This window comes from Babylonia areolata, chromosome 21 (genome assembly GCF_041734735.1).
Source record: "Babylonia areolata isolate BAREFJ2019XMU chromosome 21, ASM4173473v1, whole genome shotgun sequence".
Classification (NCBI taxonomy): Eukaryota; Metazoa; Mollusca; class Gastropoda; order Neogastropoda; family Buccinidae; genus Babylonia; species Babylonia areolata.
In genome coordinates, this window is record NC_134896.1 from 48,442,642 (window position 1) to 48,455,551 (window position 12,910).

At 39.8% G+C, this 12,910-nt stretch overlaps 1 protein-coding gene across 2 annotated transcripts in view; it reads left to right on the plus strand.

The window, feature by feature from the left end:
- The first annotated feature begins 4,368 nt into the window (after positions 1–4,368).
- LOC143295699 (HEAT repeat-containing protein 5B-like) overlaps positions 4,369–12,910 on the plus strand; it is a 189,783-nt gene continuing 181,241 nt past the window's right edge. For both annotated transcript variants that reach the window (XM_076607319.1, XM_076607320.1), the window contains exons 1-2: positions 4,369–4,521; positions 10,365–10,599. In XM_076607319.1, the coding sequence (XP_076463434.1) occupies positions 10,471–10,599 (129 nt within the window). In that variant the 5' untranslated portion in view covers positions 4,369–4,521; positions 10,365–10,470. The remainder of the gene's footprint in view (positions 4,522–10,364; positions 10,600–12,910) is intronic.

Genomic DNA, 12,910 nt, shown 5'->3' on the forward strand with positions numbered 1-12,910 from the left:
GAACTGCTGTTGGAGGGATGTGGTGGAAGTCTCAAGTCTAGGGGAGACACTCACTCAGTCTGGCTCCTCAACAAAGCCATTATTGTCATCAGCAGGGGTCTTAGTAGATGGTATCCTCTGTATGTTAAATCAGAACAGGCACTACTGGACACCATTGAAATGACTCAGCAGCAGTGCAGGGTCTCCTCTGGTGTGTGGCCTCCTGGCGACCTAACACTGATGGTTCCCTGTGGACTGCCGGCGCAGGGGCTGTTACAGACGAACCAGGGTGTGGCTGTGTATGTGGGACTTGGAATGAGTGGCGTGGGAATAATGCCAGTGAAATGGTATAGATGATGGGGCAGCAAAAAACAAAACAAAACAAAAAAACAAAGCAAAACAAAAAAACAACAACAACAATTACAAAAAACAACAACAGCAACAACAACAACAACAAAACACCAACAACACCCCCCCAAAAAAAAACAAACAAACAAACAAACAAACAAACAACAACAACAAAAACCAAAAAAAACAACAAAAAACCCCCACCAAAAACAAAAACAACAAAAAACAAACAAACTATCAAGTTGATTACTTTATATTAATTTCCGTAGTTACACTATGTACAATCTTATGTCGCGAAAAATGAAAATGCTGTGAAGTGTGATGTTAAGATTAATTAATCCCTCATCCATCAGGTGGGAATGTCCTATTTTAGCATCCTGTTATTGCACCTATTGGTTACATTTTCGTGGTTCGTGGGACCAAAAACGGGAAAAAGCAAGATGGTGGCACGGTAGTTTTGTGACTGAATCCCCATCAAAATTTAGTAAAATAACGTGCAAAATTAGAGACGAAATCCACTGAAAATGGGTTTCAGCATCTTTTATGGCAATATCGTTTCACACATGCACACACACACACACACACACAATTCAGGTAAAATGGGTTCCTGAATTAAGTGTATGCGCCAGACAAACTGCAGTTATAATTTCTAATGAATGCAGAAATATAATGAGTAAAAGGCACAGTTTTAAAGTAAACTTACCAACTGCAGCAGCAGCAGATCGAGCCGTTCTCGAAAACGCACCGCTTCACACCTCTTGGACGCTTTGTGTTGCTATGACTTTACACAAAATAGTTCTGATATGCAGGCAAACATTTTATTATCTTCGACCCAAATTAGTTCTGCAGCCTCGAAAAAGATACTCGTATGGAATGGACAGGACCCTTAAAAAAAAAGAAGAAGTTATCAGTACTTCCTTGGAAATGCAAAGAACGTATTTTTGGATTGTTACGCTGGAAACATTTTGAAAGGGAGGTTACTTTTATTCACGGCAGATTCTATCGTCTGCAAGGCGAACCATTGATATTCAATTGTTGAACGCATCTTCGCCTTTCTTCTTCATTTCATTGGTTTTATGTCCATTCACAAACACATTCACTCATTTCAGCACACCCCCTGGTGTGCGCGCTTGCACACACACGCACGCACACACGCACGCACACACACACACACACACACTGCACACAGACACACACACACACACACACACCCGGTAATGACTGATCGTGCAGCACACCGGTACACACACATACTGACACACGGGCACAGTGCCAGACACACACTGACACACCGGCACACACACTGACACACACACTGACACACTGTGACACACACACACACACACACACACACTGGCAAGACACTGACTGACGTGACTACTGACACACGCGCGCACGCACCGGCACGCGCGCGCACGCACACACGCATGGCGGCGTACACAGTAATACCCCACCCCCTTCCACCCACTCGATTTTTTTCCTACCCTCGTCTAATATCACTTACAGTGAAAAGACGTTAAACTAAAGAACGAACACACACACACACACACACACACACACACACACACACACACACACACACACACACACACACACACACACACACACACACACACACACACACACACACACACACACACACACACACACACACCCAGGCACACCGTGACACGAGTCAGCGGACACACACACACACACACACACACACACACACACACACACACACACACGGCGGGAGGAAAAGTGTGGGTGTGGGTGGAATCTGAGAGAAAAAACGAAAGGACTGAAGCTGATAGTAGTGTGGTAGGACGTGGGTGGTGTAGGCACTGGTTATATAAGTAATAAAAGGAACTGCAACAAATTACTGCTGCAGAACTGATATCACCAAGCGATGTCACAAATTTCTGGTCGGACTCATTTCAAGCTCCTTTACTTTCAATTCTGCAAGGCATCTTATTTGTGCTCGAATATATCATTCCCCCGGCCGCTGTTTTATTTATTTATTTATTTGGATTCAAACTGAACTGAGTCAGATAACAAACGGTGTGTAGAAAAGGTTCTGAAGCAATCATTGAAAGGTTGCATTGTTGAACACTTTGTTGCATGAATCCAAGCGTTCACTTCACAGATAATATATACGCACATACTGACACACCGGGCATGATTCGACTCTCTCTCTCTCTCTCTCTCTCTCTCTCTCCGTACGCTGTGTGACTGTCTGTCCGCTGTGGTCTTGTCATCTCTCTCTCTCTCTCTCTCTCTCTCTCTGTAGGTAGTATCTCTCCGGCTGTGTCTATTTATCTATCTTTCTAGGCAATCTGTCTTCAGTGCAAAATTTCGCTGTCTTTCCAACACTGTGCTTAGATCTCTACAGATGTTTACCTACATTAACTGATTTTCTGTCTCCTTTACGTTTTTTTTTTGTTCCTTTAGTGCCGGACAGTTTTAGTCGGTTATAACAGAGTAATGATTTTTCACTTCCGTCGCTATTTTACAAATTTCAACTTCTACAGCTGCCGTGACCAGCCGCGAATGCAAATAGAGCGGCGACGGACGGATCGACTGAATATTGAGGATGCAGGGTGCTTGAGTAACCCGGTTTTCAAACTGACCTGCAAATTTGAATCGGCGGAAAGTCGTGACCGGCAAGCAGTACTTTCGCTGTGATCGATCACAGGCACTAATATTTCGTGTCTATGGATCGCCGGATGCAATGTTCATCAGTAACATGTGAAGTCACGGCAATGGAAAATCATAACTGACAAAATATGTTCCGTGATACCCATGCATCTTAGAATCCCTCAGAGTACGCAGCATATAACTTATAAACCTCAGTGACCCGGTTCCCAATTTTAAATAAGTTTGAAGGTGATTCACCAATCTTTTTTCACTGTGAGAGAAAGATGGAATGTTTATTTTCCCCTTTAATCCTGTTGTAACATTTGCTTTAACAAAGAGATAGTAATTTCACGTTGTATATTGTGATAATGATGTGATGATCTGCAACAAAAAGAGAGTTTCAGTTTCAGTATCAGTAGCTCAAGGAGGCGTCACTGCGTTCGGACAAATCCATATACGCTACACCACATCTGCCTGACCAGCAGCGTAACCCAACGCGCTTAGTTAGGCTTTGAGAAACAAAAAGAGACCGAGTGATTATATGTTTATGTTGTAAAATAATAAGGAAAAAAAGAAAGAAAGAAAGAAAGAAAAAAAAAAAGAAAGAAAGAAAAAAAGAGAGAAAAAAAAAAAGAAAAAAAAAAGAAAAAAGAAAAAGAAGAAACAACAACAACAAACAACAAAGAAAAAATGAACACAGGTAAATAACATCGTATGATTTACCAGTATTGATGACAAAATTAGTATAGGTTGTATAAACTACTTTTCTTAAGGACAATACAACATAAAAAAAGGTAGTTAGTTACTGGTATATTGATGTCGGAAACAATGAATGCACCGCCAATGTATGATATATATATATATATATATATACATATAATATCTCTCTGTATATCAAATCTAGACTGACCTAATGCGGTGTTTCAAATTTACTGTATAGAAATGTTACGGTACGTTATTTTGAATTAAAAAAAAATTTAGTTCTGTAATCCTAGTCGGTCTGGCACTGACTTGAGGTGTGTATTGTTATCATGTTACGAGTCTGTTTTGTATGCTTCTTCATCCTTTCACCAATCGAGAGACAGCAATGCTTTTTTTTTTCCCTCGGTTCGTGGGTGTTTTTGTTCCTAAAATGCTTTCGCCTTAGTATCCAACCAAAACCAAAACAAACATTGACAGAACTACACATGAATCAATGGTATATATCAGTGTTGTATATGTGTTGTAATTCAAAAAGTGTTAGATCACGTGGAAGAGGAAGAAGAACGGTAGGTACACGCCCCCTTCGTTTAGACAACTGCAGAAACTACTTAACTCCTGCGCCTATGGCTGAGCGAGGCTTGTAACCACAAAGCCAGCGTGAATGGTGAGATATACATGACGTCATATCCTACAACCAGAAGCATGCGCACTTCGCCATTATAGGCATCAACGATCGAGCAGTCTGCTTCTGCCTCCTCAGAGGCAGGTTCTGTGAGTCTGTGTTTCTGCTTCAAGTGAAAAAAAAAAATCATTCGTGCGTTCTATATTTTGGATTTATTTGCCAAGCAGAATGAATCAACGGGACATCTGAAGGTGAGTGAAATGTTTTGATCTCTGCTGGAACTGAATGCCGGGGTCGCTTTGCTTGACCCTCCCTCGTCAAACCAGTCTCAGCCCCCCAGTCGCAGTCACAATCTCAGTGTCAACTGTCTCAGTCAGAAGCCAGTTCTTCTGGATATGAATGGGAGACAGCGCTGATCATTTTGACACTTACTGTAAGGATCAGACCTTGATACCTTTGATAAACGTGTGTCATGTTTATGATATTCAAAGGGGTCCGTGTTGATTATCAGTACGTAGTTGATGGTGCATTGCACATGTAATGATGTACATACGATATAGATGAAATGATGTTTCAGTCGAGTCGAGATTACATTTCAGTGAATCATTTATTGTCAGCGTTTGTCAAGATCCATTAATTTAGGTGCGACTGAGAGCAGTTTACGTCTTACATTGTTTCACACTGCCGTGTATGTTAGCCGACCTCTTAGTCACGGCACTTGACGTTACGTGGGTGGGAAGTGGGATGGTTTTTACTTTTACTTCAGTTTGACAGCATGGAGAAAGAAATCTGACAGTGTTATTCGTTAGTATGTAGTCTTTTTCAGTACGTTTGAAAAATCTATTCATCGGGTTTTTTAATTTTTTCTGGGGAAACTATTTCAGGAAGGTGAAACACACCCAAAGAATCCAGAAGTGGTATATGGATCCAGATGTTGACTGTTGCCAAAAGTTGATGCCATAGGTTGATGTTGCCAAAGATCCGCTTTTGCCTCTGGCAGAGGGGGGAGTCAAGCCATATGTCATGTGATTTGTACTTACCTAACAGATTAGACAAAGACTGTAAGAGGGTCCTGAAGGCACTTTGAATGCTTTTGTCCTCATTAAACTCCAAAAGATGATTTCAGTTTCAGTTTCAAGGAGGTGTGAAAGCAAATCCATTATAGTGAATATATACACTAAACCACATCAGTAGAAAAAAAGGCAGATGCCTGATCTTCATGAACACAGTGATCAAGCCTGGAGTGCTTTTGATAGGTTTGTGTAAAACTAAAACATGAAGTGATTAACATAAAAAAAAAGTTACAGTACTAATTTGTATTTGTATTTCTCTTTTTATCACAACAGATTTCTCTGTGTGAAATTCGGGCTGCTCTCCCCACGGAGAGCGTGTCGTTACACTACAGTGCCACCCATTTTTGTTGTATTTTTTCCTGCGTGTAGTTTTATTTGTTTTTCCTATTGAAGTGGATTTTTCTACAGAATATGCCAGGAGCAACTGTTTTATTGCCAGTGGGTTCTTTTACATGTGCTAAGTGCATGCTGCACACGGGACCTCGGTTTATCGTCTGATCCGAATGACTAGCATTCAGACCACCACTCAAGGTCTAGTGGAGGGGGAGAAAATATCGGCGGCTGAACAGTGATTTCAACCAGCGCGCTCAGATTCTCTTTCTTCCTAAGTGGACGTGTTACCTCGAGGCAATCACTCCACTTAGTTAATATAGTAAACTGATAATAGTAATACTAATAGTAATAGTTTTTACTTATTCACACAGATTTGTAGTTGTACTGTCAGTGGACAATGCAAATCATTTACTGGAGAAAACTTTTACGTATTTACTATTTATAAGTGAATAACATATAGATTTAACGTAAGGAAACCAGACATATGCACACACAAGCATTACATTTACAATTTGATATATTTCATGTATTGTATATATATATATATATACACATACATACATACATACTTGCTCTCTCTTAGATGACAGATGGAAAGATTTAAGGAAGAATCTGAGAGAGACAGACACAGAGGGACAGAGAGAGACAGACAGAGAGAGAGAGAGAGAGAGACAGACAGACAGACAGACAGACAGACAGACAGACAGACACAGAGTGGAAGAGATGTGACTGGAGAGGAAGTTGCAGAGAAGGAATGTGTTTGCGTGGCAGTGGCAGGGATGAAGAAACAGAGCTAGAACTACAGTAGAGGAGTTGGGCGAAGGGGGAAGCTGTGTGGACTGGGAAACTTGTGTAACAGGCTTGTAAAAAAAGACACTTGTGGGCTTGCTTGCTGAGTGGGAGATGAGAAAAGCAGTGAAGGAATAGGAAGAGGGTACAAGATGGAGAGAACGGGGTCAGTCTTAGTGAGAGGAAGAATAATCTGCCTTGTTTGGATTGATACCTCTGCTTCATATTAAAAGACATGAAAATGTGTACTTTCATAGTATAATTCATGGTATGTGTACTTTATTACATGATTTCATGGTGGAGATGAGATGTGTTCAGATATGTAGATTAATGACACATAATTTGCACACTGTATACACAATTCGTGGTATTGTATTTGTAATTGTTTCTCACGCTCTCTCTCCTTTTCTCACTCTCTCACACACACACACACACACACACACACACACACACACACACACACACACACACACACACACACACACACACACAGCTTGAAGAAAAACACACCGGTAAGTTGGAGTTTCATAAAAATATACAGAAAATGTATCATGTATGGTTTCATGGGAAAACATTACCAAAATGATTTTCATAAGAGACAAATCATTTCTCTGATCTGCAGATGGAAGATGAATTGTTTCAAGACCAAGTATGCACATTATATTATCTAGATCTTATCAGTCTTGGAAAATTTTCTGTATGCGATATGAAAAAAAAATTTGGAGTTCTAGATGATAAAATATACACAGAAATCTACGTTTGTATGATTTTTCTCTCCGTAGTCATTTCTGTAGTCATACTAAGACTAGGATCTTGTCATTTATAAATTTATCACTTTTTTATTTTCTTGAAATAAAAACATTCTTCTTCTTGTGATTCACATTATTGTTGTTTTTATTTCAGTGACAGTGTGTTTATTACTTTATAGTATTATACTGTTATTTTAGTGCTGTGTACAGTGTAAACAGACTTTCATTAGTACAACATCAGATGCCTGTGCTTTGGCACTGGAACTGGAAGCACAACACAAGAATCAGCAGGCAGCAAGGCAGGCATGCCAAACAACCAACCAAGCAACCCATCCATCCACCCAACAGCCAGATTCTCTCTCACCACAGTTGCTGCAGGGTGTCAGTTACATGCCTGCCAGCCCCTCTCTCACCACCACAGTCTCAGGGTATCAGTAACATGCATGCACCCCACTTGTGTGAATTCTGTTGTGTCTGGAATGCTGTCGTACGTCTAGCATTCAGTCATTATAGAGTAAAAGAAACCAATGCTGGATTAGTAGAGATCATCATCATGGTCCACATAGAGCTCTCTCTCTACTGCATGAGATTGACTCACTGAGAGTCAGCCATGGTGTAAACTTGTTCCAGTGTGTTAATTAAGGTCAGCTGGGCTACATCTGATTAGCCTGTGGTGGTGAACCCCTCCACCCAAACTTCTTCCACTTTTTTCCACATCTTCTGGCATTGATAACACTAACAGAGAGACAGAGAGAGAAAGATGTATATATATATATATATATATATATATATATATAGAGAGAGAGAGAGAGAGAGAGAGAGAGAAAGACAGACATACACACACATACACACACACATGCATGCACATACACACACACACACACACACACACACACACACACATGCTGTTTATAATTTTATTGCTTTTTTTTTAATTTGTTACAATCCAGTTTTGCTAGTATGACACATATACATATTGATCTTTGAAAAAATATATATTGTGCATGATCATCATTATGGTGTGTGTGTGTGTGTGTGTGTGTGTGTGTGTGTGTGTTGCATCCAAAGGCTGGACAAACTCACACAGTCATTGAAAATTGAAATGAGGCAGGGAAGGAGAATTGTATAAATCAAAAGTATTTTGTTCTTTCCTGGTATGACTTGATATCTGATATCAAATGGACTTTTATTATAAATATTCTGCATTGATATAAAACTGAAACTATGGGAAGGCAACAATGATTTTTTTTTACTGTCTCTCATCTCCTTAAATACTAATATTACTGTTGCTGTTATTTACTGTATTACTTACTATTAGTCACAAGTTTAATGACTTCAGAATTAGATACCATTAACAAGGAAGAATAAACTAGCCTAAAAGGGAAAACCCATCACCAGTAGGACCTGTCACAAGTGTCAAGCACAAGCCAAATTTGACAGCTGTGTGATTTTGAGTACCAGTCAGTTATGACATCAGTATTAAAAGTAGTTATTGGGCCTGGTCAGTGACATTAAATTAGTCAATAGGACTAGGAATCCCCACAGTATGATGACAGTCATTTTTTTGTGATCAAGTGCTTCCTGTTGTGAGGAATGTGAAGCTGTATGGTGTTTATGAATGGATTAGCTGCTCAGAAAATGATGTGAATGATAACTTTAACTTGTACCACTAGCAGTAGTAGAAGTGATGACAAAATAAAGTAGATAGTCTACATGTAGGTCTTTTTGGAGAGATCTGCAGTGCAAGAATGAACAGGTCTTTAACAAGCACACACTTTTTTCATGTGTGCATCATAATGTGTGTGCCACTGATAATGTAACTATGTAAACTGTGCACCCTTCCATCTCCTCCCCTCCCTTCTTACCCACAGTATTATTAACTCACTCTGTACGGCCAGTCCTCTCTTCTCCTCTACACAGACCCCTCGGATGTCCAGTGGGTGTCTGAATGACCCAACCTTTAGCTTCCGTCATCAGAATTGTGGTATTCTTTGTCAACATTCACTTCTTCAGTATAAGAGCCTTCCGCTTGCAATAGTTTGATGATGGTAATTTGAGTGAAACGCTGTTAACATCGTCTCTTTCGCCGTTTGTATGGAGAGAGTTAATGCATACAAAATGTATACAATGTGATACCTGTTCTGTTTCAAAGTTGTTTTTTGTTGTTGTCATTTTTAGAAGGCTAGATCGACTACTATTGTCAGACATTGGTATAGTTTGTTCTGACCAATTTTTGGAATGTGTTAGAAAATCTTTTTTAAGGGGCAAGATAAACACAGCACTTGGTAAAGTGGGCTTATGTTAAACATAATATTATACAGGGTTAGTGAAGCGTAAAGCAAAGTGGAGTTCTTGTAAAAGGAAACTGGGGTATAGAAGTGGGATCTTTACAAAAGTATGAAAAAGCATACTTGAAAATAATATTTTGTATGCGTTTTGAATCCAGCGTCACCCTTATGCTCACCTCATGCCACAGTTGCTGCCTGGGTGCTGAATTTGCAAATTTTGACTTGTCTTCAGCTTGCTTCCATCATGTTTTGCAAAGCAAATCAAAATGAAACTAGAAATAACTCAAGTTGCTTTATCAGTTTATGGACATAATTTAAAAAAAAACTAAACTTGATCTAGCAAAGAGGTGTTACACAAAACACACATATTTTTAAAAACTAAACTTGATCTACGTAGCAAAGAGGCGTTACACAAAATAAGGCACAGTTAATGGTTTCACTTTCAGAGGAAGGTTTCTATTTCTAACATCTATTATTTATTCATTTATTATTTTTATAGCAGACTCCTACTCCTAGCATTTGGTATAAAAAAAAAAAATCTAGAGACATAATGATAAGGAGTGTATGAATCTTGTGAACACAGAATTGCCCAAAGTATATATGATTAATTGGAAAAAAAAAGGGAAATCTTTGCTATACAGCTTAATTTTAATGGCATAAACACTCACATTATAGAATTATTTGTCACTTTTGAAGACAGTCATGGGCAAACAGACTTTCTTTTGCAGAACTCTATGATTTGCTGTAGTAGTTGTAGGGTACAATAGTCGTTCCGATGAATTTGAGGCAGCATGCTCTTCCCCTCTTTGTCGTGTTCTGTCTCAGCATACAGTATTTTAGTCTTTGCTCTTTGCTGTTGCAGAAACTGACATCATTGCCTTTCTGCTGCCAGAGGTGACAGGAAGAGGGCAGTGGGGAGCTGTAAAAATTGGTGTCAGTGGTGTCCACTGACCCGTTAGCACCCACCCATGATGGAGCTGGCTCACAGCCTCTTGCTCAATGAAGAGGCCCTCAAGCGGGTGCCTGAGTCTAAGAGGCCTGTCTTTGTCTTTGAATGGCTCCGATTCTTGGACAAAGTGTTGGCTGCTGCTCAGAAAGTGAGTATTGAAAATTTCAGTGTGTGTGTTATGATATCATAATGATAAATCATGTCTATATGTGTATGTGTTTGTGTTTGTTTGTGCGTGTGTGTGCGTGTGTGTGTGTGTGTGTGTGTGTGTGTTCGTTCGTTCGTGTGTGTTAACTGTGTTTGGTTTGAGTGATTTTGAGTGAAGTGTGGTGACACTGGACTTTAGACAGGAGGAGAGGGGACAGAGCGAATGAGGAGAGAGAGAGAGAGAGAGAGAGAGAGAGAGAGAGAGATGTTGGGTTGAAGTGGCTTGAAGGTGACTGGGTGGAGCTTGAAATCTCTCACATCACACACACATTTATAGACACCCACCTACTCACACTCCCATACAGATACACATCCATGCATGCATACACACACACACACACACACACACATCTACACACATGCACATGTGCGCATGCATGCACACATAACATACAAAAAAGGGGTCATCCATGTATTTAGAAGAAAGGAAGGGAGTGGGGCGTTGGGGGTCACTTAAATTGTGGGACTGCAGGAAAGGGAGGTCAGTAATGATTCTTGATCCTATGTGGATGAACTGTGCTGAGTTTGCTGAAAAGTAGAAAGGGTGGATTCCTGTTCCTTATCTCTGGGAGTTAAGGGGAAATTTTGCCAGCTTGCGGTTACGCAATATGTGGGAGGGTTTGTGAGCTGGGGAGCAGGTGTGATAAAAGATACAGGTGTGCTTTGTTATTGTGGGTTTGTTTTTCTTCTTAGACAGGAATTCAGATATATATATATATATATATATATATATATATATATATATATATATATATATATATATATCTATGGGCTAGTTCAATTATGAGTATGTGTTATCGGAAAATAAGTATTGCTGTTTTGTTCTTTGGTTACCTGTGTAAAGAATTCATTAATTCTTGTTAACTTGGAATATATAGGTCTGTACATAGTGTCTCTTACCTGTGCCATGACTCATGGTGATGGTCTAAAAATTATACAGTGTTGAGTCACCTTTTCACAAACACACAGTGAGACATGTACTCACCCACATGTGTACCCAACACACCCACACACACACACACACTGACACAGTGACATGCATACGCACACACACACACACACGCACACACACACTTATACACACATGAGAGAGTGAGTGAGAGAGAGAGAGAGAGAGAGAGAGAGAGAGAGAGAGAGAGAGAGAGAGAGAGAGAGAATGCGTGTTCCGTTCCTCAGACAAGTTCTTCCAATTGATGGTGACAGGGAATCAAGAGTGGTGGAGGTCTTGTGGAGCAATGGCTTCCTTTAGAAAGCCAGTCCCTCCATTCCCCCAGTCCTGTAGTGACACCAGTCTGTTTGCGCGTGCCCTGATTCTTGTACTGAGATTGGGAAGCTTCTCAGAGAGATTGTCAGGAAAGAGAAATGTTGAGCGTTCATAAATACTCAACACGAAGCAGACAGCCATGCATGGTAAAGAGGGCGTTTGAATGCCACATCAATTTTTTTGTTCTGGTTTACTGGTGAGAATACACCAGTTATTGATGTCTTTACGGAACATCACCTTTGGACTTTATGAAAATCTAAATGTTATGTTTCACACTGCTGGGGACTCTTAAAAAATACCCAAAAAACAACAACAACAAACTTTCTTTGATTCACTGATGCAATTTGGATTTGTTCTCATGGATGTTTCCAGTTTGTATTAGAATATATATATAGTTTTGGGAATGGGAATTTTGGGATTCATTTGTGGGAATCTGTGATGTCTTGTTTCTTGAAGAGTTTGGGAGAGGGAGGGAGACAGACAGTCTTGACTTATTTGCTGGCAGTTCTTTTTATTTAAACAGTTATTCACCTGTGAGTTATAAGTGACACAGCATCTTGACTGCAGTCAGGAAAGCCCAGTCAGGCAAGGCTTCCATTATAAAATGTCACATCCGGCCATCCTATACCTCAGCCAGTAATTTTATCCTGTCTGTTCCTTCGTTTCACAACAGAAGATGGTTTCTGTTTTATATGATGCAGTTCCAGTCATGTTATTGACAGTTACCAAGGTACAGTCAGTCTTTAAAAAAAAAAAAAAGAAGTGTATTCTTGATTTAAAGAAAAGAAAAAAAAAGAAAAAAAAAGAAAATTGAAAGGAACACATTTTTTCTCACATTTCTTTGTCTTGTATTGATTTCGTCCAGTGTCTGTTTGAAAAAAACTGGCTGATGTGACCGAGATTATCAGTTTCTTGAAGACATTGACTTAGCTTAAGGGAGGAGGGGAGGGCCAGGACTGCATTCAGATCAGACATTTTTTTTCTAAAT